At 36.6% G+C, this 27,464-nt stretch overlaps 2 protein-coding genes across 2 annotated transcripts; one reads left to right on the top strand and one right to left on the bottom strand.

The window, feature by feature from the left end:
* Positions 1-355: 355 nt before the first annotated feature.
* Positions 356-2,872, top strand: LOC131595177 (uncharacterized). Its single transcript, XM_058867466.1, has 2 exons — positions 356-1,832; positions 2,005-2,872. The coding sequence occupies exon 1, from the start codon at positions 573-575 to the stop codon at positions 1,815-1,817; it is 1,245 nt and encodes a 414-aa protein (XP_058723449.1). The 5' UTR covers positions 356-572; the 3' UTR covers positions 1,818-1,832; positions 2,005-2,872.
* An 876-nt stretch (positions 2,873-3,748) lies between these two features.
* Positions 3,749-6,986, bottom strand: LOC131595175 (G-type lectin S-receptor-like serine/threonine-protein kinase LECRK1). The gene is made up of 2 exons (XM_058867464.1): positions 6,302-6,986; positions 3,749-5,043 (listed from the first exon to the last, which is right to left on the bottom strand). The coding sequence occupies exons 1-2, from the start codon at positions 6,907-6,909 to the stop codon at positions 3,894-3,896; spliced, it is 1,758 nt and encodes a 585-aa protein (XP_058723447.1). The 5' UTR covers positions 6,910-6,986; the 3' UTR covers positions 3,749-3,893.
* Between the last annotated feature and the right edge of the window lie 20,478 nt (positions 6,987-27,464).

Raw genomic sequence — 27,464 nt, 5'->3', positions numbered from 1 at the left:
CTTATTTCTAAAACCTTATATCAAATGAATCATGGGCGCATAACCCATATCAGAAGAATGTTAAACACTCAGACCCATAAATTGGTGGAACATAACAGAGCAGAATGAAAGATAACGGAGCGGAGTGGAGTTGAGCGGAACGGAATAAAGACCCCACTTCATTGTTTGGTTATTTTATTTAAAATTTCTCATTACATCACATACACCCCAAATTAGATGGAACAAAAAATGAAGAATTGAATGGAATAAAACAAAAAATAGGGAATTGGATGGAATGAGATGGAATGTATTCCATCATGTTCCATTCCATCATTATTTGTAAATCCAAACAATGAAATTCATTAAATACCATACTATTCCATTCTATCTCATCCATTCCATCTAATACTACCAATCCGCACATAGCCTTAACTCTAATATTCCATTATATAAAATCGTCTCATGTTAGTTTTTTCTAATTTCAAACTCGTAGCCGTACCAGTATTCAATTCACCTCCGCCGAAGGCACCCAAGCTGCACCATGAAGTCGCTATTTTCGCCGTTCACCGCCGGGAAACATAAATATTCTGTGTATGCATCGGATTCCGTTTTCTCCGTCCACCGCCGGCAGGAATAGATTCAAGGTAACACAAATTATCCTATTCAATTTCCATTTTCCGTTGCTTTCAATTTTCACCATGTTCAACTTCATTACATGCCGCCACAAAACCCTAATCCATCTCAAACCCTTAACTTCCCCACAAACATCACCGTTTTCTCCCCATTTTTCCACCAACACTTCCGACTCAACCTCATTTGCAGTCTCCTACCTCATCCACAACTTTGGTTTCTCTCCACAATTTGCTTCCAAACTCTGCTCCACTTACAATGTTAAATTCAAGACCACCCAAAAACCTGATTCAGTTCTCAACTTCTTTAGAAACCACGGTTTCTCAGAACCCCAACTACGCGATTTGATTGCAAAGGGACCCTATCTCCTTTCCTGCAATCCATCCAAAACGGTGTTGCCAAAGTTTCAATTTTTTCTCTCCAAAGGCGCCTCTTACTCCGACATTGTTAAACTTGTCACTAAAACACCCCGTGTTTTATCTCCAAGCCTCAAGAATCAAATTGTCCCAACCTATGAATTGACACATAGATTCCTTCAATCCGACAAGGACACTATTGCTTGTGCTGTTCACAATCCAACTTTACTTAGTCACCCTCAAGTGTCGCGTAACATTAGAATCTTAATTGAGAACGGAGTGCTAGACTCTAGCATTGCAAGATTGCTTCAGAGGCGGCCTCGGATATTGGATACACCTGACATGTTGGAGCTGGTGGAGGAATTAAAGAATTTGGGTTTTAATCCTTCAAAACCAGCCTTTGGTGTAGCATTGGCTGCAAAAATAACAGTAACCAAAACTCGGTGGAAAGAGAAAGTCGATGCCTATAAGAAATGGGGCTGGTCGGATGAAAATGTTCTCGACGCATTTAAAAGGCAGCCTAAATGTATGTTAGTATCCATTGCTAAAATTAATTCAGTCATGAGTTTTTGGGTCAATCAGTTGGGTTGGGATGCTCTCGCCCTTACCAAAGGACCAACAATTTTTTCGTTAAGTTTGAAAAAAAGGATCATTCCGATGGCACATGTACTGCAATTTCTGATGGAGAAAGGTTTGCGAAAAAAGAATGCTAGCTTAACTTCTCCATTTATGGTGCCTGAGAAATATTTCCGTGATATGTTTATAAAACGTTTTGACGAATCTTCTTATATATTAAAGTTGTACGAGGAAAAACGCAATCTTGCATGCACAGCTGAGAAAACTTGCATGTGACGATCAAGTATTCAGGTGCTTTAGCCTTAATGATTTCATTCTTGATCCTTATTTTGTTTGAATACATCTTTAGTACCATTGTAATTAGAGCTAGTTTAGCTAACTTGTTTCCTATGCTTATTTGAAATTTTGAACAAATTTTTGTTTATTGTCATTGATATTTTTTCAAAATTTTGTTTTATATCAGGTCTAATAATACCTCAAAAGTTGGATTTTTCTTGCATTTATGGGCATGGAGTTCTTTTTTTGTGATAGTGTGAAATGATTGAATTATCCATGTTTGTTTAGCCCAAAAACCTGAAATAGTTTTAAACTACAGTTGCAAATACCAACAGGGTAAATACTACTCTGTAGTTGTTGTTATGGTGCAATTGTGAAGATCTCTCAAACTTCAACATTGAAGCTACAATTATAGTTGGGAACTACAATTGTTTAATACTTGGCAATCAGCTTTAGGCCACTGTCAGGCCAACTCTTAGGACCTGAGTTTACTTAGATATCAAGTCATCAATAATATAAAATGATACTCCTAATTCAAAGTGTACATTCTTTCTTTTCTGGCTTTATTCAAAACCCATTAACTTTCACAAAGATGTATTTTGAAACGAATTAAAATATAATTTTACATGATAAAAAAATCTTAATTTTCTTTGAACAAGTTCTGAATTTGAGGTAGAGTGTATCCAAGGAGGTAGAATCCTGTTTATCTACATATCACTAAATTAGTCACAGTATCATTCAGTTGCTACAGTCCACAAATCCTTGTCATTTTGTTTAAAAACATAGCTGGAAAATGATACTTTTTTATTCATAAAACTGGCAATGGTGACTATTTTATAACTGTACAGTAGGAAATTTGAATACTGTCTTTTGGAGTTATCATAGGCATGCTAACTTCACCAAATCATATTTTAAATAAAACTCAAAGTACAAAGTATTTAATCTAATAATAAACAAGATTTTATTACTATAATGAAGTTACAATTGTGATTGTGGAGTCCAGTTACATAAAACACTAGTTTTATGCCATAGTCAGGTCTTTCGCAAGACTTAATTTTGTGGAGTACAATTCCTTAAAACACAATTTTATGAAGAATATTGATTTAACATGAGTTTCTATCTCATTACTTTTGGAATTATCTAATACATGGAAAGATCAGTGAGATTTTATTTTCCTTTTTTTTCTTCTATTTTTTGTTTTGTTGTCTTTTCTAATGGTGTTAATAAAATTATCATCTTTGTTTTTCATTAGTCATCATTCTATATTTGTTTTTTCTTATTTTAGTCTATCTTTTTTTTCATTACTCGTACATTTTTATGTCACAAAATGAACTCACAGACACTTAGAGATCCCTTCACCTAAATAATAAAAATGAATTCAATAATTCACCCCATATAAGCCCTAGTTTGGCTAAAACAATAGAAACAAGAAGAGTTTTATAATTATTATTTTATCTTTAATCTGCAATGATTCGAACCCACATTTTTCTTCTAAATTTTCTTTCAATATCCTCTGATCAATGCGAAATATGGAATTTTTTAATACAGAATAAAAATTAATAAAGGAGATGGAAATAAAAGAGAGATAATGTTTTTGGCTCTCCTATTGATGGACAATGTGGAAGGAGAGCATGAGAGTGATGTGAATCCTAATTCTAATTGGTAATATAGATCTCAATTAAAACAAAAGAACATCTTGTATTATCATAATAAGTTTTCCATATATACTAAGACTAATTTGTTGTTCCAAAGTCCTATTTATCTAAAAATTTACCATAATTCTTTAGGTAGATTATTATAATCTAAAATATGATAAGCAGATAGTTAAAATCTAAGTGTAGTTACTGTAAATTAAAAGTCTTACAAACTTTAAAGATTATAATATCAATAAATGTGAACAAATATTTTTTTAAAGCGTAAGAAATTTTGCATGCAATGCTGAATGGGAGAAAAATATAGATCTAATATATTCATTTTTTTAGTGATATGTTCCCTGCTTTAGAGAAAAACAAAATGAGCAAATACACTTTGTAAGTAAAGGTGAAAAGCAACATCAAAACTAAATTTTAAAGAGAACTAACTTTGATTAGAAGAACCATACAAGTAGGGATTTGGAGGAATTTCAACTTCAACAATCCCTTCTAGCATTAACAACACCTTCTTCATTGGTGGCCTTAGAGATGGATCTTCTTGAGTGCACCAAATAGAAATCATGACAAATTTTTCAAATCTACTCATATCTTTGTCAGCCTCATATTCATTTTCTAAAAGAATATCCATTCTACCAGTCTTGTAGCAATCATATGCCCAATCAATTAAAATTCTTTTTTCTTCACTAACAGTATCATCCTCTATATTTTTCCTAGAACAAATAATCTCTAGTAACAACACTCCAAAACTAAAAGTATCAACCTTAGAAGTGATAGGTGCACTCCTAAACCAATCTGGTGCAACATAACCTTTGGTTCCTCTGATTCCGGTTTTTGTGTGACTTTGATTAATCAATAATAGTTTTGCTAACCCAAAATCTGAAATCTTGGCATTGTAGTCATCATCAAGAAGGATGTTTTGTGGCTTTATGTCACAGTGAATTATTTGGGTGCAACATTCTTCATGCAAGTAAACAAGACCTCTTGCAATCCCAATGATAATATGAACTCGTTGGTTCCAGTTTGGTTTCAAAGGTGTGAAAAGAAATCTTGCTAAAGTACCATTACTCATTAACTCATACACCAAAATCCTGTGTTGATCTTCACTACAATACCCATGAAGACGCACAAGGTTCCTATGATGAGTTTTGATTATCACATTCATTTCAGTTTGAAATTCCTTATCACTATCTTGAAATAACTTGTCCAATTTTTTAACCGCGACACAAGTATCCACATCTACCTTTCCTTTGTATACAATGCTACAAGACCCTCTTCCTAATTCTTCCCTAAAATTGTTTGTTACTTTTGTAATTTCCTTGAAAGAAAAAATTCTCAAATTTCTATCAACAACTTTTTTGTTGGTTGTGCTACTTTTTATCTTCTTTGAGTTGTACCAATAAAAAATTGCGCCAACCAATGTTATAACTATAGCGATGGAGAATCCCAAAATAATTAAAATGACAATGATCAAAGTACCAAAAGCAAACTCTCTCGAAGAAGAGAGCAACTGATTTGTCCCATTGCCAGCAGTGAATGAGTCGTCTACACTCACACTTTGATCGAAAAGTCCCATGCTACAATATAAAAATTAATAAAATTAATAATCTAAACAAAAATGTTTAAAAAGAAATATTGTTAAAGGCATTCGGGAACATGACAATAGAATTAAAATTATTTTCCTATTGTCCCTGCATTGCTACAAACTGAATTAACATTTAGGAACATGACAATAGAATTAAAATTATCCATATTATTTTTCAATAACTTGACAGTAGAATTATTCACTAAAAAAAAAAAAAGAATTCTCAAGGGTTATTTATTTCTCTGGATGATAGGTCTAAGGTTATTTGTTGTCTGATCAATTTAAAAATTTAAAAATGATTTTATTTTTTCTAGTTCATCAGTTAATTTGAAATATATGTGAAAGAAAATAGTTTTTTTTTACTTAAAATTCAAATTTCCCTGTGGTTCTCACGTAAGTAGAGTCTCATTGCGTGGAATATTGTGTGCATCCCTCAGGATTATGGGATCAGTTGCAAAACAATGATAGGTTTAGAAGGAAGGATGTGTATAAGCTGATGCGAGCAAATGATCCAAAGGTGCCTTGGCGTAATGTATTCCACTACAATGCTGCAAGACCTAAGACTTTGATGATATTATGGCTTGCTTGCCATGGTGGGTTAGCCACCAAACATAGATTGTTCAAGTATGGAATGTTGGTAACAGTAACAGTTGATTTTTTTTCAAACGAGGAGACCATAAATCACTTGTTCTATGATTGTTGTGACGATTATTTGATCCAAAGTACTTGATTGGACTCAAGTGAAGCATATCCTAAAGAATGGGATGAAGAACTTAATTGGTTAATTTGGTGTATCAAAGAGAAAGGATGGAGAGCTTCTATATTGAAGTTAGCCGCAACTTAGATCCTTTATGGAGTTTGGAAATAACGTATTAATAAAAGCTATGGTAATAGTGTAGATAATACTTAGATAGTGAAGAATATTATAGACATGATTGTTTATAGGGGGTGGTATAGTGGGAAACTTAAAGCACACATAGCTAAGTTGATGATGTTCAAAAGTTATGTTTTTTATTATCGTTGTCTTTTTTGAGGGTCGGATTCAAACAATCGCCTTGTATCAAATTTCACGTTTGATTAAAAATAAAGCCATAAAAAAAATTTATAAAGTGTAAAACATCTTACTTTAAAAAGTAGGAATAAATTGTTGTAATATTTTGATTCACAATACTAGCAGACAAACACTTTTTTAATTAAATTTTTAAAGTGTGTAAATGATATTAGATAGTGAGAAATTTTGATGGTCTAACCTGGAAGCTGGGCAAAATATGATCTTATACAAATTAGTTGAACAAGTAAATGTGTTTGTCCCATTGTCTTTTGCACACATATTATTAATGTTTGTAAGGCAACCTGCAGTGCTACAATTCACGTTCTCACCAGAAACACCAATAGGAACCACCACTATGGGGATATTGAAACCTTCTACAACATCAACATTATAAAAAACAAGACCATTTTTTCCTAGACGGAATTCTGCTAGTGTGGCAGGGGGCATGTCTCGCATTCCATCACATGATTGCTTGCCAGTACCGCAATCGCCAGTAATGCATGAGAAGTTCCCTCCTGTGGCTGAATTAGTTCTGCAGAGAGTTCGGCCCCAAACGTGGCCGTTCCAAGTTGGAGGAGCCCAAACAGTGGACCTGTCCCACATTTTTAAACTAAAGTGGTTGGTTTCAAGAGTTGTGTTTTGAGCGGTAGAAAAGGAAGCTGGCCATACTCTGAATTTGCATTGGTTCACTAGAATGAAATACTTTTGATCTAAATCATTACATGATATGGGTAGAAGGAGGATTGCTAAGAAGATTGAAAACAGTGTTGTTGGGCCTGACTGAACCACATGCAAACTTATGGACATTATATTATTGAAGAGAGACACCAATTCTTGTGAAATGAAAATGAAAAGATTGATTTTACAAGAGATGAAATTATGGAGACTTGATGTTTGTTATTTTTCTCATGAATGACTTATTTATTTATAAGCACTACTTTGTGCATGGGAATAGTTGAGTTACAGTGTTCGATTTCGTTTCAACTTAAACCATGAGTCGCTTGTACTAGTCAAATGCCAGGCCTACCAATTACATCATCAGCCGGCTAGACTACCATTAGCACATATTATTAGTCTAATAATTCTTTAATCAATACCTATAACACACTCTTTTTTTTTTTTTTTGACAAAACCTATAACACACTTATTAAAATCCTCTTTAAAATATTTTAAAATAATTAATTTATAAAAATTAAAATTAAAACTTGAAATTTATTTAATTAACATTAGCTTTTTCAAGGAAAGAAAATAGACGTTTTCTTGGCTAATTTTAAATTTACTAACCGAAATGAAAGGAATCCATTTATACCTAGTTGTTTGGGCCCGTTAATTTTACCTATAAAAAATAATTTTTTTTAATGTGTTTTTTATAATCTGAAAGATAACTTTGATATCATGTATCATAAATATATTTTTAATAATGACAAGGTTAAATTTAAATCCACACTAAGTCTGAAAGATAACTTTGTCAAACATGAATCTGACCTGCTAAAAAATTCAAAGCCTAAGTCTGTCATTTGGCCTATCAAAGGAAAATTTTACTTTGTACCCCTGCAATTATACATATACCCTTACATGAAAAAAATTAGACCAAAATACCCTCTTGTAAATAGTACATATTTTAAATTTTTTCATTTTTTCTTCGCATTTCAGAAAAAAATCAAAACACCCGAAAATATATAAATCGGAACACTTTTTTAAAGTTTTCCGGTTTAAAAAAAACAAAGCGGAATACTTAGAAAAAAAAGTTCGGGTAGTTTTCAATGTATTTAAAGTGGAGTTTGAAATTACATACCGAAACACTTATTTAAAGTGTTCCGGTGGTTTTTTTTTTTTAAATTCTAGATTTTACGCAACGGTTTAAAACCGTTACCTAAATTAAATGACAAATAAATAAATAAAAAGTCGCCTAAATGTATTGTGAGAAAGCATACACCGGTGACACCATAGGCAATGGTTTTGCCCAGAACTTTAGGCAACGGTTTTAAAGCGTTGTCTAAAGTCTAGAATATTTTTAAAAAATAAACCACCGGAACACTTTAAATAAGTGTTCCGGTTTGCACCTTAACTCTCACTTTATTCAACTTTAAAATTACTGGAACACTTTAACTAAGTGTTTCGGTATGTAACTTGAAAACTTTGACTACCGGAACTCTTTTTCCAAGTGTTCTGGTGTATTTTTTTTAAACCCGAACACTTTGAAAAAGTGTTTCGGTTTATATATTTTTAGGTGTTTCGATTTTTTTTTTTTTGAAATGTGAGAAAAAATGAAATTTTTTAAAATATGTACTATTTATACGAGGGTATTTCGGTCCTAATTTTTTATGTCTAGGGGATATGAGTATAATTGTAGGAGTACAGAGTAAAAATTTTCTATCAAAAACTTATTTTTCAGCTTGAGCATAGCCTTTTTGAAGGCCTAATTAGCGAAAATTTTACGTCATACCCCCACCATTATCCCTCTACCCCTACATTTTTTAAAATATTCCAATTCTACTCCTTTGAATTTATCAAATAATTTTATTATTTAATATTTACCATTTCACACGCCTACTAAAGTGCACCGAATATCTTGCAATCAAGTTTTCCGATTTATAATTTTTTTTCACCGGATAACTTGCAGTCAAGTTTTCTGGCTTATAATTTTTCTTCACCAGATAACTTGCAGTCAAGTTTTCCGGTATGTAATTTTTATTCACCGGATAATTTGCAATCAAGTTTTCTAGTATGTAATTTTTCTCGAATAACTTATCCAACAATGAAAAACCAAGTCTTAAAGTAAATAAAACGGTGACCTATTCTAATAGACATGGTTTTTTCAACTTATGAAAAATGGTATATCTCACGCTTGAGAACCGTTGCCTAATATTGTAGATAACTATTTTATTTTCTTTTGGCCACGGTTTTTCCTTGTCGCCTAAATTTTTTTAAAAATAAAAAAGGGTTAGTTAAAAATTATGCACTGTCATCATTTCTAAATGATTTTAGATCTTTTTCCTAACAACCCTTTTCATGTTTCCATCACATTTTGACTTCATCAAGATTAATTGTAGTGTGTGTAACGCTCCAAACTACTTTCAAGATTACTGGCTGACCCCACAAACCAACACGAGTCTTTTCATCATGCATTTTTCTCACTCACACCCTTTCCATAGTTAAGCATGCTTGACTTGGAATAATATTTGGATGGATGACATTCTGGGAAGTTTCCCAGAAAGCGTGTGAGTGGGGAAAAAGCATGATGAAAAGACTCGTGTTGGTTTGTGGGGTTAGTCGGTAATCCTGAAAGTAGTTTGGGGCGTTACATACACTACATTTTATCTAGATGAAGTCAAAATATGATGAAAACATGAAAATGATGGTTAAGAAAAGATCTAAAACCATTTAGAAATGATGATGGTACATAATTTTTAACTAACTCGAAAATTTTAAATAAAAAAAAGTTTAGGCAACAAGGAAAGACTTGGGAATAGGAAATCACAAGATATATGAGAATTAAGTGTCAGTTCCCACAAAAGGCGCCACTGTTCCATACCAGAACTAGAAGTATATGGAATCACACAAGCTACGGAGGAGGAGAGCTTCTAATGCGACAGAGGGGGTGTACATGGAAGGTTAGCACTCTGACGCTCAAGTCGGTATGTGAATAATGAGAGAGTATTCAAATTGTGTTTAAAACTTGTTATCTGAAATGACGTCATCCGCTTATATAGAGGAGTTCGATAACCGACTTTCTAACTAACTGGCTTAGAATGCGAAGGACAGTTGGGTGCGTTGGAGGTGCGGATCTTCTACTTCCAAATTACGGGAGATTTAGTGGTCATGAGAATGTTCCAAAAGCTTTTTCATATGTACTTGAACTGGATCTAGGATGTTATGCCTGGACATGAATGGTTTTGAAAAGCAACATGCCTAGACCAAATAAATATATGGATTTCTTTCCTTATGGTGGTCAGATCTCTGAAGATGGGCCGGATCGCAAAGAATATGGCTGGCCCATAACAGGTTCAAAGAATATAAGAGAAATTCAATCTATCAGGTTGGAAAAAAACTCCCTAAATTCCTTTTATTCTTATATAAGCAAAGTCAATCAGACATATCAAATTGAAAGTAAGACACAAGAGCAAACCAACAGTCAGATTTCACCTTGGGAACACAGCTGAACTCAAGTGCACTCAAGTACACAATAAGTTGTGTCATGTCACTCTCTACCTTTTCAAGTCACACGTCAAGAGAAAAATGGTCAAACGTTTCAATGATGGTGTCATACCCCAAATTTGTCCTACCCTTTTACTTTCGTCTAGCTTAGGCTTTTTATTCATGTGCATATCTCCATTAGGACATTAACATGACTCATGCATTCATTTACCAATAAATTCACATTGGATCAAGGATCTTGAAAGCTAGGGTTTTTATATGGTCGTTCATTGTGGACTTCATTCTCCTAAAGCTACAAGGTTTTCCCCTATGAAGATTCGTCAAGGGCAAGAGGACTATGGTTTCTTATACATGGTGTCTGAATTTGTTAATTTCACTGAGGATCACGAGATTGCATGTTAATTGTTCTCCTATGCTTCAAGTATTGTCTTCGTCCAAAGGACTCCTCAGGACATTCCGTTTGTGATCATTAAGTCAAGGGTTTATGGTTTGAATTGCTAAAAGTGTGAGCATGTTTAGAAGATTCCTTTTGTTCAAGGTTACAAGGCATTTGGTTTGACTACTTGAATCATAAAGAGACTACACAAAAGGGTCAACATACATGGCAAAGTCAAACGGCCATTCAATTCATACATTACTAGAAGCTATTACAAAAAAGGTACGATCAATAAATAACTTGATTTTTTTAAATAAAAAAAATTCACAAACTTAAAGTATATACAAAAGGTAAACAATGCAAAGAAAAATAGGCCACTCCATAATGTATGAGGTGAGTCCCTTATACGTCGGTCTCGAATCAAATTTAAATTTGGGGACAAAGAAGAGCTTGGTTGGATACGTTTTTTAGAGACGTCTAATAAAACTTTCGAACACAACTTCAGACAACAGTTAAATTCTAGAGAAGTCTATTCGGGACTCAACACACAAAATATGGATAACAGGGGTAAGCAAACAAAGAAAAGATAATGGATTAACAATACATGACTATTCATTAAAATGGAACTTATTAAACATGCAAGAGCACCCTCGACAAAAAAACACTAAGAGTCAGGCTCATCACTTATTTCATCGGCCTTCCGGTCACAATCTTCTACTCAGGATGAATCTGTTCCTTTGAGATTTGTACATTAAGATAGAAAAATTTCACATGCCTCAAAGAATTTTCAAAGGAGACCCGTATGGCAGAATAACCATGTTTCATCGACTTTGCATACTCTTTGGGCAAGTCAAGATTTTTGAGACGCATATCCCAAATGTCATACTTAGTCTTCTTTCGACCTTTTCTAACTTCCTTCAAGGACATCTCTAATTCCTTTATCGTCTTTCCAGAAGAATCTAATGCTTAAGTCGCATCAGCAAGGGCGACCTTATCATTAGATAACGTTATCCAAAAAAATGCTAGGGTAACGTCCTTCTTCTTTATTTCTTGAGCCAACAACTACAATGTCTTGGACAACAAGTAAAGGTAACCAAAGGATTATATCTCACTCCATATCTTCTTATTCTTTTCTCAAAGATGTCACATGCAAGCATACATGTTTTGATTGCAGCAAGTAATAAATATAATAGTATCGTACCCATAGGGGGTGTTTGCTACTTAGATGTGACTTTTGTATAAATTCTATTCTTTCAATTTAAGCATGAGTGGGGAAAATAATAATATGAGTATAGTTGAATTCTTTTCACTTAGAGCAAGTACCAAAAGTATAGAGAGAAGTAGTAGAAATATATTAAGAGTGGTTGAGTTGAGCTTTGATCTATTAATATCTTTAGTATAGTTATGTATTAATGATGTGTGGTGTCGTGATAAGCAAGGTCAAAAGGATCTAGTGATGTATTTTTACATCATTCAAAAGCATGCATAATAGGGCAAGGAAACAAATCTTTAAGCTTCACTTGTAACCCTAATATACGTCTATTAAACGTTCTAATTTTCCTTAATGTATGCAGTTTCTTACCTCTAAGTAAACTCGGTCAAGTGAATATCTCTATCCAACTCTTTCAACTATTTTTACTCATGAAATACACTTGTTGTTGGATCTCTCACAACAACAAACTGTTACCTATTTCTAAGTTGATCAATCAAAGAAACACGATTTTAATAACTAACACATGGTAAAGCAAGCACTAACCACACAACATATAACATAAACACGCTTATTGTCATACCCCACAATTTGCTCTATTGCTATTACGTTTTATTAACTAGGACGTAGTACAAATTCTACAAGGGGTGTATATCAAACTAGTGAGCTTGACATCTTGATTGGCAAGCCCATTTCAAAAGAGTAACCATTCTCTAAATTGTCCAATTCAAAAGATAGGGGTACACATTAAGTAAAAGTGTGTATTTGATTGGGCTTATTATTCATAAAATATGAGGCCCAATTTCAGGATTCAAAATTATTTTTAAACTTGAGTTTTATAAACTTCCTTGGTTTATCTACAATATTTTGGATTCTGTAATTGTTCGTTTATATCAAAAGTATAATAGTTTACTCTTAAACTATTTATATTTTAATAAATAGGAAATATTTGTCTATGCTTCATACACTTTCAATTGACTTTTTATTACAAATAAATAATATAGAACAATTGGTAAGGAAGCAAGGCTTGCAAATAAGAAGTTGTGGGTTCAAATCCCATGAGTGACATTTTCACACTTTTTCTCCTATTTTTACCAATTTTCAAAAAATGGGTTGTTGGGCTTTTGGATATGGGTTATTTCTTTTTGTTGGATTTTTAACCTAAATTTTTCACACTTTTTCTCCTATTTTTACCAATTTTCAAAAAATGGGTTGTTGGGCTTTTGGATATGGGTTAATTTTTTTTTTTTGGATTTTAACCTAAATTTCCCATTATAAATAGGACCTTTGGCAATCTTATTTGGGGACCTTTTTTCACTTTCACGTAGAATTTTCTAAAACGCTTTTTTTTCAAATTTTTTCTACGCTTTTACTACGCTTCTCTTCTTCCTCCGAGGGTTTGTCTTAGGATTGTCTTGAACAACCCTAACTTGCCGTTGTCGATTAACTGACAATGACCGACAAACTCTTTCCCCCTTTCAAACGCAATTTCAAACCACTCAAACCCAAACGTTTTGGTCGATGATTATCTATGAGGCCCCCTTTAAAAAATATTTGTTTTGGCCAATGATGAATATCGGAGGCATCTTTTGTTGAATTTTAATTCTTTACAATGTTTTTTTTTTAATCTTTTAAAGGTTTTTGGCCAATGATGATACATTGAGGCCATTTTATTTTTGCTATAATTTGGTTTACACGCCTTTTGGCATATAGCTATTGTTGTCTCGATCTGACAATGACCCTATCAAAACCTTTAAGGTTTGCTATATTTTGTTTTTTTATTTATTTATTTTGGCTGTATTTTGTTTTGTTTAGCCATGGTCATTGTTGTCTCGATCTAACAATGACCTTATCAAAACCTTTGAGGTTTTGCCCTTTTGGCTAATATTTGGTCAACCCCTTTGATTTTAAATAAAATAATTTTTCTGATAATATATAATAAAAACCTTTTTTATAAAAACTTAAATGTTAAATGGGTCCCCTTGAGTACAAGGGAGGCAAATGGTGCCTAACACCTTCCCTTTGCCTAATTAACCTACTTACCCAAAATCAAAATCTATTTTTTAAGGGTTTCTCACTTGCCCAAATAAAGTGGGTGACGACTCGTTTGAACGTAAATTTTTAAGCAGGTTGCAACACTTATTAATTTCACATTGCTATACTGCAATAGGTTTAGTTTATAGTGCGTTGAGTACAAGCTACAAACATGATTCTCAAAGAAAACATCTTAAGACAATTAATGAACAAAAGATATAAACTTAAGAAGAACTTCAAAAATGACTTGAGGTTGTGAACTAAGTGAACAAAAGGAGATAACGGGAGAAGGCGAAAGATAGAATAAACTTAAAATGTCAAGCGTCACTTATTTCTAAAACCCTATATCAAATGAATAATTGGCGCATAACCCATATCAGAAGAATGTTAAACACTCAGGCCCACACACACACACACACACACACACACACACACTGTAACACCCATATATAATTACATGCATCAAATCATATAAATATACATGAATCCAAGTATTTGGTACTGAAATACCAATAAGTTCCTAGTCAACACATTATACATATTAATGCCCTAATACAAAATTTCTACACAATGGCATAATACATATAAGATGTTCAAAATAAAATACTAAGAACTAGATCAACAATGATCACAAAATGTAATCCACAACGGAAGCTTCGCCATACCAAAAGAACAAAAGGAATAAGGGATCAATTGCTTTCTCCTTACCCTTCGCGGAACCTGTAGTACCTGAAATCAATATATAATGGGGTGAGATATAAAATCCCAGTGAGTTCCCTATCCTATGGATCCTCTCGGCTTTACAAGGTTCTAGCCTATCACTCTCAAATCAAGACAAGGAACTAGACCTTGAGTTCTCACACTAACATTATATGGAATCATACTTAGAGTTCAACAACTCAACACAAGATTATTAATCGGAAACCAATACCAAGGCATCCCCATATTCCCGTCCCCTTCTACGTCTAGGAGGTGGCACGAGTCATGAATCCTTTGGAAAAATCTTGACATACGAAATGGATTCGGACTCATGAGCCTTTCCCCATGAATCGTCACTTCACATGGCCCGTACACCATCACAAGTCTCTACCCGTAGGTTCCATTCGTACACAAAAGCGGGAATCAAACCTGCCAAGATTATGTGCCCTTCCGCACGGTGAATGCCTGTTAGCATTCAAAGGAAAAATAAAGAATAAAGAAAATACTACGGTTCCGATTAATACATCAACAATGGTGATCGCTTCCGCAAACCACTAGGCCTGTTAGCCTTTCATACTTTGGTGACCGCTCACGCAAATCACTAGGCCTGTTAGCCTTTCCTCATAAGATTCAAAACACGTATGTTCCATATAATGTCTCATCCTAGGTTTTCTTTGTTAAGCTACAAACCTAACAATTCCTAGTTTTCCTCACTTATCCTTTATTCACATAACAATGAAGTTATTCAACCCTCTTGATATAAACATATATAACAAGGTATACTAATCCACCTGCAATAGAACTCAATAACAATTATAGAGTACACAAGCATCATACCAAAAGCATAACGTTCTCAAGAATTCGAACGAAAACCAACCCAAGTGCTCAAGCAATTCCCGATTCTCGATTAAATAATTCTCCCTTTGTTCCCAAAACCTATACTACTAGAAAGTACACGCTTCTAGCTTCCTATCACTTCGAACGGTGATTAAAACAGAGTTATGGTTCAAAAGTTACGATCGAAACAGTTTTATCTCAATAAACTAAAATTTGCTAAGAAAGGCTTCAGTTCGCGCCGCGCAACAACTGGGTCGCGCCGCGAACCCTCTGGCAGTAGCAAACCCTCATAATTCAACAGTGTTCGCGCCGCGAACCCCTGTACGCGCCGCGTACTGAGGACAGAACAAAACCCCTAAAAACCTGCATAGCTCGCGCCGCGTCGCCCCGTTCGCGCCGCGAAGCGCGCGGAAATCAGAAATTCCAGATCTGTTTTCTTGCTTTTCCATGGTTTAATCCAACCATCTCCATACTTAAACCTGTTCCAGAATCATACTAAAGCATAGAAACAACTTATACATGGTACACTTGGAATATACAACACTAAATCATGAACATTCATGGTTGATTCATAACCTAGGTTTTTCTATAGAAAACCCCAAAATGCTTAACTTATGATTTCCATCCATAATCAAAAGCTATAAGTTTCTAACTAGAACCCACCTCGATTATGAGTCGTTGATGTCGAAGATGAGTCGATTCGGCGGAGAAATGATGAAGATCCATGCTTTCCTCTTCACAAGCTCTTTTCTTCCTCTTCTCTTCCTTATCTCTCTAAACCTTGTGTTGTTGCAAATTGTGAGGAAAGAATAGAAAGGAAAGAATATAAGCAACATAACCTTAAGTTAGCACTTATAACTTAAGCGTCCAAAAGTATCTCTAATGTACCAATTAACAAAACCTCGGTGTCAGCTAATAACATTAGAGCATTTAATTTAATACGGGGTATTACATCCTCCCCCCCTTAAATAGAAATTCGTCCTCGAATTTAAGAATTACCTAAAAAGGTGAGGGTAAGCATCCCGCATTACCAATCCAAGTCCCCAAGTAGCATCACCTGGATGTTGCATCCCACTGAACCTTAACAAGAGGAATTTCCTTATTTCGTAACACTTTAGTCTCTCTTCCCACGATACGGCTCGGTAAAGGTTCAAAAGTCAAATCTGATTCTAACTCGACTGCATCTGTTAACACTGGCTGAAAGGGATCGGGAATAAACTTCCGAAGTTGAGACACGTGAAAAACATCATGCATTTCCGATAGAGAAGGTGGTAAAGCTAAACGATAAGCCACTTCACCAATCCCTTCTAGAATCTCATACGGTCCCACGTATCTCAGACTTAACCTTCTCGACTTAAACGGTCCCAAAACTCTACCATTACCAACTCCTGATCAACACAACGGTGTTCTGCATTTCTCTCATACAATACTTCATAAGGTGTCATACCAATACTCGCGTGATAACTATTATTATACGCAATTCAACAAATGGCAAAAGCTCTTTCCAATTTCCTCTACTTTCAAGCACACACGCTCTAACATATCCCCTAAGGTTTATATCGCTTATTCCGTTTGACTGTCTGCTTGAGGGTGATTCGACGTGCTCAACACCATTCAGATCCCGTGACTTGTTGAAAAGCTCTCCAAACTCGACGTAACTTTGGACCTCTATCCGACACTATACCAGAGGGTACACCATGTAACTTCACCGTTTCTGCAATAAATAACCGTGCAAGATGACTTGTCTTGTAAGTAGTCTTCACGGTTAAGAAATGTGCAGATTTCGTCAACCGATCTACAATCACCCAAATAGAATCATATCCACCTTGAGTACGAGGTAAACTAACTGCAAAACCATTGAAATACTATCCCACTTCCATATTGGAATCTCTAGTGGTCGTAACAATCCACATGGTCTTTGATGTTCTATCTTTACTTGTTGGCATACGGCACACTCCGATACGTACACCGCGACATCTCTTTTCATTCCGGACCACCAATAATCTCCTTTCAAATCTTGATACATTTTTGAAGAACCCGGATGTATAGTGAAAGCACCCTTGTGAGCTTCATCCAAAATCCTTCCTTTCAATAGCGCATCGTCCAGAACACAAATCCTCTGATTAAACATAATCACTCCATCCGTAGCTCAAGTAAACCCTGGTTGAACCAACACCTCTTGTAACTTAGCATCTGACACTTGTGCTTGTCGAACGTCATTTCTCAAAATAGAATTAACATTCAAGTTTCCCCTCAACACTCCTTTTTGGGTCCAAACAAATTGAAGGTTGAAAAATCTCGAAATCCTTCCACAATGTATACTCTAACACCATCAATTCGGCTCTCTTAACGCCTTCCGACTCAAAGCATCCGCCACTATATTCGTTTTGCCTGGATGATACTTCAAGTCAAAATCATAATCCTTTAAGTATTCCATCCACCGCCTCTGCCACATATTCAACTCCTTCTGGTCGAATAGGTACTTTAAACTCTTGTGGTCGCTGAACATTTCAAAATGAACTCCATACAAGTAATGACGTCACACCTTCAGGGTAAAAACAACCGCAGCCAAATCTAAATCATGAGTTGGATAATTCTCCTCGCGGAACTTTAACTGTCGAGATGTGTATGCTACCACCTGGCCCTCCTGCATCAATACACCTCCTAACCCTTTCTTGGAAGCATCGCAAAAAAAACTTCATAGGACTTATTTGGATCAGGAACGATCAAAACAGGAGCAGTCGCTAATCTTTTCTTCAAACTCATGAAGCTTTGTTCACACCCTGAATCCCAAACATAAGGACACTCCTTTCTGGTAGTCTAATCATCGGTAGAGCCAATTGAGAAAACCCTTGTATAACCCTTCTGTAGTAGCTGGCTACACCCAAGAAACTTCGGACTTCTGAGACATTGCTCGGTCTCTCCCAATTAATTACCGCTTCGATTTTGTCGAGTCCACTGCCACACCTCCTTGAGATATAACATGACTAAGAAATCTTACCTCTGTCATCCAAACTCACACTTACTTAACTTAGCAAACAATTGATTTTCTTGCAGTACCGACAGAAAAATCCTCAGGTGTTCTTCGTGCTCTTGTGGAGTACGAGAATAAATAAGAATGTCATCAATAAAGACTACCACAATTGATCTAAGTAAGGCTGGAATATCCGATTCATATAATCCATGAAAACAGCTGGAGCATTCGTAACACCGAAAGGCATCACCAAGAATTCATAATAACCATAACGGGTTCTAAATGCAGTCTTTGGCACATCTGAGCTTTTCACACGGATTTGGTGAAACCTGACCGCAAATCAATCTTCGAGAACACACAGACTCCTTTCAATTGATCTACAAGTCGTTAATCCTAGGCAAAGGGTATTTGTTCTTGATAGTGGCATATTCAACTGACGGTAATCAATACATAACCTCATCCCACCGTCCTTCTACTTTACTAACAACACCGGAGCTCCCCACGGTGAGACACTAGGTCGCACGAAGTGTTTATCCATCCGTTCCTCCAATTCTCTCAATCCAAGTGGTGCCATCCGATACAAGGAAACGGATATAGGAGTCGTTCTCGGTATCAGGTCAATAGAGAATTCCACTTCCCTTTCCGGAGGGACATCTGGAAAAGCTCTAAAAACAGCAATTTGTGAAACCTCTAACTTGTCACCCGTCTCCTTAGTAAGAACCAACAGAACAGACTTCTCTTCTCAAACAAGAATTTAATCATGCCTACCGTACCTTCCAGTATAGTAATTAAAACATCTTTCGGAGTAACTTCTTCAGATGGAATAATGATCAACTTCTCTTCACACCCAATGAATACTAAAATAGCAGAAGCCAATCCATTCCCAACACAACATCTACTTTCTTAAGTGGTAAACAAATAAGATCAATCTGGAAATTCTACCATCCACAGATAAAACACAATTCTCACACACCACGGTGTCTCGACCACCTCATCCAGGTATACACTCGACCAGTACCTCTTCCTTGCATTTGATTCCTATTCTGAGGACAATTCCGCACCACATGCCTTTCTTGTCAATAACAAAAACATTTCGCCCCTTCTAAGGTTACACCTTCCAAGGTGATTCTTACCACAACCACGACACACCGGAGGTGCACTAAACCGAGAACCTTACACTTGTTTCCCCTTAGAAAACTTGTGACCTAGGCCGAAACTGTTAGCTTGGCCTTCCTTTCTCATTCTGATTCTTCTTCAAATTTTCCTCAGCTTGAACTTTCTTCAAACTTTTCTCAGCCACATAACATCATCACGACAACTCCGTATAGGTAGTGAACTCCCTCTAGGACACACTATGCGAAATTTCAGCCCTTAAACCAAACAGAAACTGGTCTACCTTCTAACTCTCATCAGGAGCATACCCGGCCTGTCTAGAATAAGCAGCCCGAATTCCAAACTTCTCTGCATAAGTAGCTACCGACATATTCTCCTGCCTTAACTATTGGAACTCCGATTCCTTTTTAGTCCTCAGGGAACTAGGAAAATATTTCTCCATAAAAGTGGTCTTGAAATTAACCCACTCCTTAGGTACTTCTTGAATAGTCATCAACGCAGAAGCACTCTTCCACCATCTCATCGCTGGACCTTTTAGCGAATGAGAAGCAACACCACCTTGCCCTCTTCACTACAATGCACGATCTCCAAGATTCCTTCCACATTGGCCACCCACTCGTGTGCCTTAATAGGATCTAATCCGCCATGAAATTCCGGAGGATTCATGCGAATGAAATCCTTATAAGTCGCACCTGCAGCTTCGGGTACAACCACTGGAACATATGACCGCCATTCCTCTGTTGCATCATCTGCAGCATGAACTGATTCTGCTGCTGTTGCATGAACTGGGGCCACGGAAATTCTCGCCGCCATACGGTTGATTCACTTGTGGGGGTTGAGTGTGGGGGTCTACCACGAGTCCTGCGTCCGTCCACCATGTTCCTGGAGGTCATGAAAATGGGATTAAGTTGATCAGGCTTAATACCATAGTCATAACACAACAAAAATCATGGGAACCCAACACATATTGGACAGAAAGAAACACTTATAATATCTCATGGCTAGGTCGAGGATACGACCTGCTCTGATACCAACTGTAACACCCATATATAATTACATGCATCAAATCATATAAATATACATGAATCCAAGTATTTGGTACTGAAATACCAATAAGTTCCTAGTCAACACATTATACATATTAATGCCCTAATACAAAATTTCTACACAATGGCATAATACATATAAGATGTTCAAAATAAAATACTAAGAACTAGATCAACAATGATCACAAAATGTAATCCACAACGGAAGCTTCGCCATACCAAAAGAACAAAAGGAATAAGGGATCAATTGCTTTCTCCTTACCCTTCGCGGAACCTGTAGTACCTGAAATCAATATATAATGGGGTGAGATATAAAATCCCAGTGAGTTCCCTATCCTATGGATCCTCTCGGCTTTACAAGGTTCTAGCCTATCACTCTCAAATCAAGACAAGGAACTAGACCTTGAGTTCTCACACTAACATTATATGGAATCATACTTAGAGTTCAACAACTCAACACAAGATTATTAATCGGAAACCAATACCAAGGCATCCCCATATTCCCGTCCCCTTCTACGTCTAGGAGGTGGCACGAGTCATGAATCCTTTGGAAAAATCTTGACATACGAAATGGATTCGGACTCATGAGCCTTTCCCCATGAATCGTCACTTCACATGGCCCGTACACCATCACAAGTCTCTACCCGTAGGTTCCATTCGTACACAAAAGCGGGAATCAAACCTGCCAAGATTATGTGCCCTTCCGCACGGTGAATGCCTGTTAGCATTCAAAGGAAAAATAAAGAATAAAGAAAATACTACGGTTCCGATTAATACATCAACAATGGTGATCGCTTCCGCAAACCACTAGGCCTGTTAGCCTTTCATACTTTGGTGACCGCTCACGCAAATCACTAGGCCTGTTAGCCTTTCCTCATAAGATTCAAAACACGTATGTTCCATATAATGTCTCATCCTAGGTTTTCTTTGTTAAGCTACAAACCTAACAATTCCTAGTTTTCCTCACTTATCCTTTATTCACATAACAATGAAGTTATTCAACCCTCTTGATATAAACATATATAACAAGGTATACTAATCCACCTGCAATAGAACTCAATAACAATTATAGAGTACACAAGCATCATACCAAAAGCATAACGTTCTCAAGAATTCGAACGAAAACCAACCCAAGTGCTCAAGCAATTCCCGATTCTCGATTAAATAATTCTCCCTTTGTTCCCAAAACCTATACTACTAGAAAGTACACGCTTCTAGCTTCCTATCACTTCGAACGGTGATTAAAACAGAGTTATGGTTCAAAAGTTACGATCGAAACAGTTTTATCTCAATAAACTAAAATTTGCTAAGAAAGGCTTCAGTTCGCGCCGCGCAACAACTGGGTCGCGCCGCGAACCCTCTGGCAGTAGCAAACCCTCATAATTCAACAGTGTTCGCGCCGCGAACCCCTGTACGCGCCGCGTACTGAGGACAGAACAAAACCCCTAAAAACCTGCATAGCTCGCGCCGCGTCGCCCCGTTCGCGCCGCGAAGCGCGCGGAAATCAGAAATTCCAGATCTGTTTTCTTGCTTTTCCATGGTTTAATCCAACCATCTCCATACTTAAACCTGTTCCAGAATCATACTAAAGCATAGAAACAACTTATACATGGTACACTTGGAATATACAACACTAAATCATGAACATTCATGGTTGATTCATAACCTAGGTTTTTCTATAGAAAACCCCAAAATGCTTAACTTATGATTTCCATCCATAATCAAAAGCTATAAGTTTCTAACTAGAACCCACCTCGATTATGAGTCGTTGATGTCGAAGATGAGTCGATTCGGCGGAGAAATGATGAAGATCCATGCTTTCCTCTTCACAAGCTCTTTTCTTCCTCTTCTCTTCCTTATCTCTCTAAACCTTGTGTTGTTGCAAATTGTGAGGAAAGAATAGAAAGGAAAGAATATAAGCAACATAACCTTAAGTTAGCACTTATAACTTAAGCGTCCAAAAGTATCTCTAATGTACCAATTAACAAAACCTCGGTGTCAGCTAATAACATTAGAGCATTTAATTTAATACGGGGTATTACACACACACACACATATATATATATATATATATATATATATATATATATATATATATATATATATATATATATATATAGTTTCGGGATCGGGATTTTTATTGGTCGTGTCCTGAAGAGACGAACTTCCTAGAACGTGTCTCATTGACCTAACCCAGCGATAACCTTCGAGGCTGGTCGAGTATATAAGTCGGAGTGATTAGCCGTATGAGTCTACCCGGGTTACTATGACCGGAAGCCGAGAAGTCATGAACAAGTATCGTCCGGATACTGATAAAGTCGAATAAGGAAGGAATGCAGGGAGTCACAACACAACTCGGAGGTAACACCTGGCAGTTACGCACAAGTCAGTCGCAATTGATGATTAAATACATCATCATTGAGCCTTGCATTCAATGATGAAGCCAATGTCTGTAACGTTGGAAGGCCTAAAGGTGCTTCTTTAATGAGGCGTTGAAGGCCAAATATAGCTATAAAAGGGGCTCCCGCAAGAGGGTTAAGCAAGACACTCTTCTTGAATAAGTGTTCAGAATACAACCTCGAAATTCCCAAAATTACGCTAAAAACATCATCTCATTCAAGCCTTCCTCACCTTCGAGGATAAACTTCATAGAAAAAAAAAACATCACCCTTTTTCATATTAATCTCATATGAGCATAAACAGAGTAAATAATAAGAGAATTTCTTTGGCCACCTCCCAACCTTCTAGCTCACCTCTGGTGAAAAACCCAGAATACCTCTGACTTCGGAAATGAACTTCTGAAATGCAAGGAAAAGGTGTTTTCGGAGATGCATCTCCGAAAGCGCCTTTTTTTAAAAAAAAAAATTGACTTATTTCGGAAATGCACTTCCGAAAACAACATTTCGGAAGTTCATTTCTGAAATATTCTGCGTTTTTCAGATTAAGCAAAACAGCCCCCTCCCCCAAATCATTTACCCTAAACTTCTTCCAAACTCACACCCCAAGAGATTTTTGTGCAAACACTTCCAAGGCTACATCAAAGGCTCCAATAAGCTTCCTATACTACATTAAAAAGCACTCCAATCTCTTCAATCGGTAAGCATTTTGAGTTTTAGATCTATGATTAAAATTCATATTAGGGTGTTTAGAAATAGCAAAAAATGTATTAGGTTAGGTTAGTACTGATATTTAGGATGTTTAGAATGTGTAGACATAGGTTTGAAGTTTGATTTTGGGGTATGCCATTGGAGGTTGCAGAGAAGTTCTGCGCAGGGGTGTTTCGGAAGTTCATTTCCGAAAACACCTCCATCCCAGTTTTCGGAAATGAACTTCCGAACTGTATCAGAAGTTCAATTTTTTTTGTTTCTTCTTTTGTCTCGCATATTAATCGATTTCAATTGTTTACAGGAACATGTCAGGCAACCAACCAGCACGCATCAGACAGGGGAGAGAGTCTCAGACTGCGTCGGCTAGACGCGAGCGGGCGGCGGCGCAGCTGGCGTCGACCGAGGGACGGGGGAAGGGCCGGGGACGCCGTGTGCGAGTTCCCGTGGACGTGGGAGAGGGTACATCTGCTTCTCGATCTAGGAGTCGGCTGGCTCGGGTATCTTCTTCTCGCCAGCGAGAGGAGGAGGAGGAGGAGGAGGAGGAGGTGCCAGTGCCATACCACGAGCAGGAGGGTGTACCGGATGTTGACCCTCCAGCCGGGGAGGAGGACGAGCAGGAGGATGGCTATCCGGGAGGGCCCTTTGACACTTCCGTGCTGATTCACTACCACGATCACATCGCTCGGCGGATCTGGGAGGGAGAGGTATTTTTTTTTAATTTAACCGTTTATTTGTCACCATTTTTTATAATCTAACAGTTTATTTGTCGCTTATTTAATATATGTCCGCTTATTTAATATATGTCGCTTATTTGTTTTTTTTTTGTAACAGGAGAGAGAGCCGCTGAAAATGGTCAACCACGCCCGCAAGATTTTCGGTCTGTTTAAACCAGCAGCTGAGTGGTTTAACGACCATGTGCGAGGTTCAGGGCTCAGCGGGCTCTGCATGACAGGGTACACCACGATCAGCACCGGCATGCAGGGGGCATTTGTGGAGCGCTGGCACAAGGAGACGTCCTCTTTCCACTTGTCGGTTGGGGAGATAACGATCACCTTGCACGACGTGCAGTGTCTTCTCCACCTGCCGATTAGGGGGTCGCTGTTGACCCACTCCAAGATCCAGAGGGTGGAGGCCATTGAGTGGATGATGCTCTACTTGGGCATGGAGCACGAGGTTGCTCACTTTGAGTGCGCCACGACTTCTGGGCCTCATGTCCGGTTCACCACACTGAGCGTTTATTTTGAGCATGTTGAAAGAGTATTGTGGTGTACTTTTCGCTATTATCGTCTCCACAGGGATTATTGCGATATCACCGCCGTTCTATAGCCTATTTTGTCTTGAGTTAATGTTACTTTAGTTTTAGGTTTGCAAAAGATCATTCAATTCTTTTAGTAGCAAAGAGTAAATTAATGAAAGTTCTAAGTTAAAGAATATGTATCAAGATTCGATTTCATCGACCTAAATTTGTATGTTTCCTTATAAATAGATGCTTATGAACTTGCTAACGATCAATATAATTACGTATCGACACCTATATCGTCCGTGTCCGCAACGATATAGTTAGATTTACCGTATTGTTTAACCGACGATTTCTCCACCGTTTAAACAATACAAATAACGTTTTAAGAACCGATACTTAATAAACATCAAACTCTAAATCCATGTCTGCAACTTATAGTTTGAAAGATGATTAGTTAGGTCTAGATACAAACATTGATGTCTCAAACATTTATACCAAAGGAAAAGCTTTAATAAACAAACTAAACCATCTATATTGATCATCACTTGTTCATACACATATATTCACAAGAAAAACATACAAAAGGCTAGGAAGATTACATCTTATCTTGATACAAAAGTGGTTTAGCTATCCATGAGAATGGTAGCTTGCACAAGAAGGTAAGGATGAAGATCAACAAGCATCAAATGGCGATTAATCGACGATCAAGGCTTCCAATCTTCAACTCTATATTTGCTACAGTGTATATTGCTCTTGTTTCTCTCTAAAATATCTCTAACCCCCTTCAAAAGTGATCTGGCCCATAAACAAATAAACAAAGTTTCGTAGACCGCGCTTAGCGCGGTGCAGCCCGCTAAGCGCGCTATCAATAATTGCTTAAACCGCCCAACCGCGCTAAGCGGGCTCCAGACCTCGCTTAGCGCGGAACTCTCTGCCAGAACTTCCTTCTTTTCTTCAAAAGCGCGCTTAGCGGGCTCAACCTCGCTTAGCGCGCTACCTCTTTTCAGCAATCCTTGGCTTTGGTCTAGGAGCATCTTCAAAGTGCTTTTTCCATGGTCCCAGCTTCCAATTATCTATAAAAACTACAAAATCCAACATAGATTGCAAAGATAAGAACTATTCAACAATAATATAAATATAAGAATAAATATATACCAAATGACAATAAAATACTACTATTAACCACAAAAAGACTTGAGAGTTACCAAAAATTACCTAAGATATTTACACAAATTGGTAACTAACAACTCTCCCCAACTAAACCTTTGTTTGTCCTCAAACGAAAACAAACACAAAAACAATCAACAAGCAAAACCAAGAGAGCACGAGCTAAGACAAGAACAAATGGGTGGTTCAAATTCCATAAGCACACAAGCAACATCTCACCCTTGCTCAAATAATACCATGCTTGAGATACTAATACTAAATACACAATTGATGTAAACAGCTCCTAAAACAAAATAAGTTCAAAATTGAATCACAACCTACACACTTCTCTAGTAAGAGACAAAATTGAGGACCTAACACTCACACAACAATGTCGCCAACATCCAGAATTAATTATGCAATCATCTACACAACATTTATATAAAAAGCGTAGAAGCAAGAATCACAAAGACTTAAGGGTTGAAACTTGGGTTGGTTAACAAGGAAGTGTCATTTCTCAAGGCCATTGAAACAAAAGGGGTCAATTCCTAAGAGAGCATTCAAATCATGATTAAATCCACACATCCTTATCAACCGATCACACAATTTTATTGCTCAAGAGTTCATCTTTTTATTTTAAAAGAACTAGCTATATACTAAGCTCTTCTCTTTTCCTTTTTCTTTTTCTTTTCTCTTTTTCTTTTTTCTTTTTTTCTTTTTCTCTCTTGAGCAATTATTTATTTTCTTCTATACACCAATACAACCAAGATCAAAATTTTATTCTCCCCAACTTGAATATTACCACCACATAATCACGAATGCTCCCTATTCTAAGGCGAAAAGGAATCAATTCCTAACCACATTTCATGGTACTTTTCAAGGTTCAAAGAAAGTCATCAAGATTCAAATCAAAAATCGGCAATTATAAGGCATGACATGATACCGATTGAATCTTGGCAAAATGGCTCAAAGTGGTTAGCAAATACTCACACACTCACCGGGTAGGTTATATTTGGAAGAGAAGTTATACTCGTAATGCGAAACAAAATGCTTTGATCACTTTCATGCTTTACACAATTAAAATAAAAAACGCAAGATTAAACATAATAAACACGAGTTAAACGCACATTGTTGGTAACCACAAAATAATATATATATGTACAATGGAAAGGCTCCTCACACTAGTTTTAGAACTAAAATGATTCATTATTGAACTATATTTGTTAAAGAAAATATGACATCTCAATTGTACAGTTACAAGCATCTCATTCATGGTATATTTAAAAGAACGGTAGAAATGTACCTTGCACGTGCTAATTTCACACTATATCATCACCGCCCCAATTGGTTGTAAAAGCTTGCTTCAACAAAGGAAGCACTTTCACAAGAACAACAACAAAAATTTAAAAACACAATTGCATA

Source organism: Vicia villosa, linkage group LG4 (assembly GCF_029867415.1).
Source record: "Vicia villosa cultivar HV-30 ecotype Madison, WI linkage group LG4, Vvil1.0, whole genome shotgun sequence".
Taxonomy (NCBI): domain Eukaryota; kingdom Viridiplantae; phylum Streptophyta; class Magnoliopsida; order Fabales; family Fabaceae; genus Vicia; species Vicia villosa.
The sequence above is the reverse complement of the archived record's forward strand: the minus strand, read 5'-3'. Positions and strand labels throughout refer to the sequence as shown.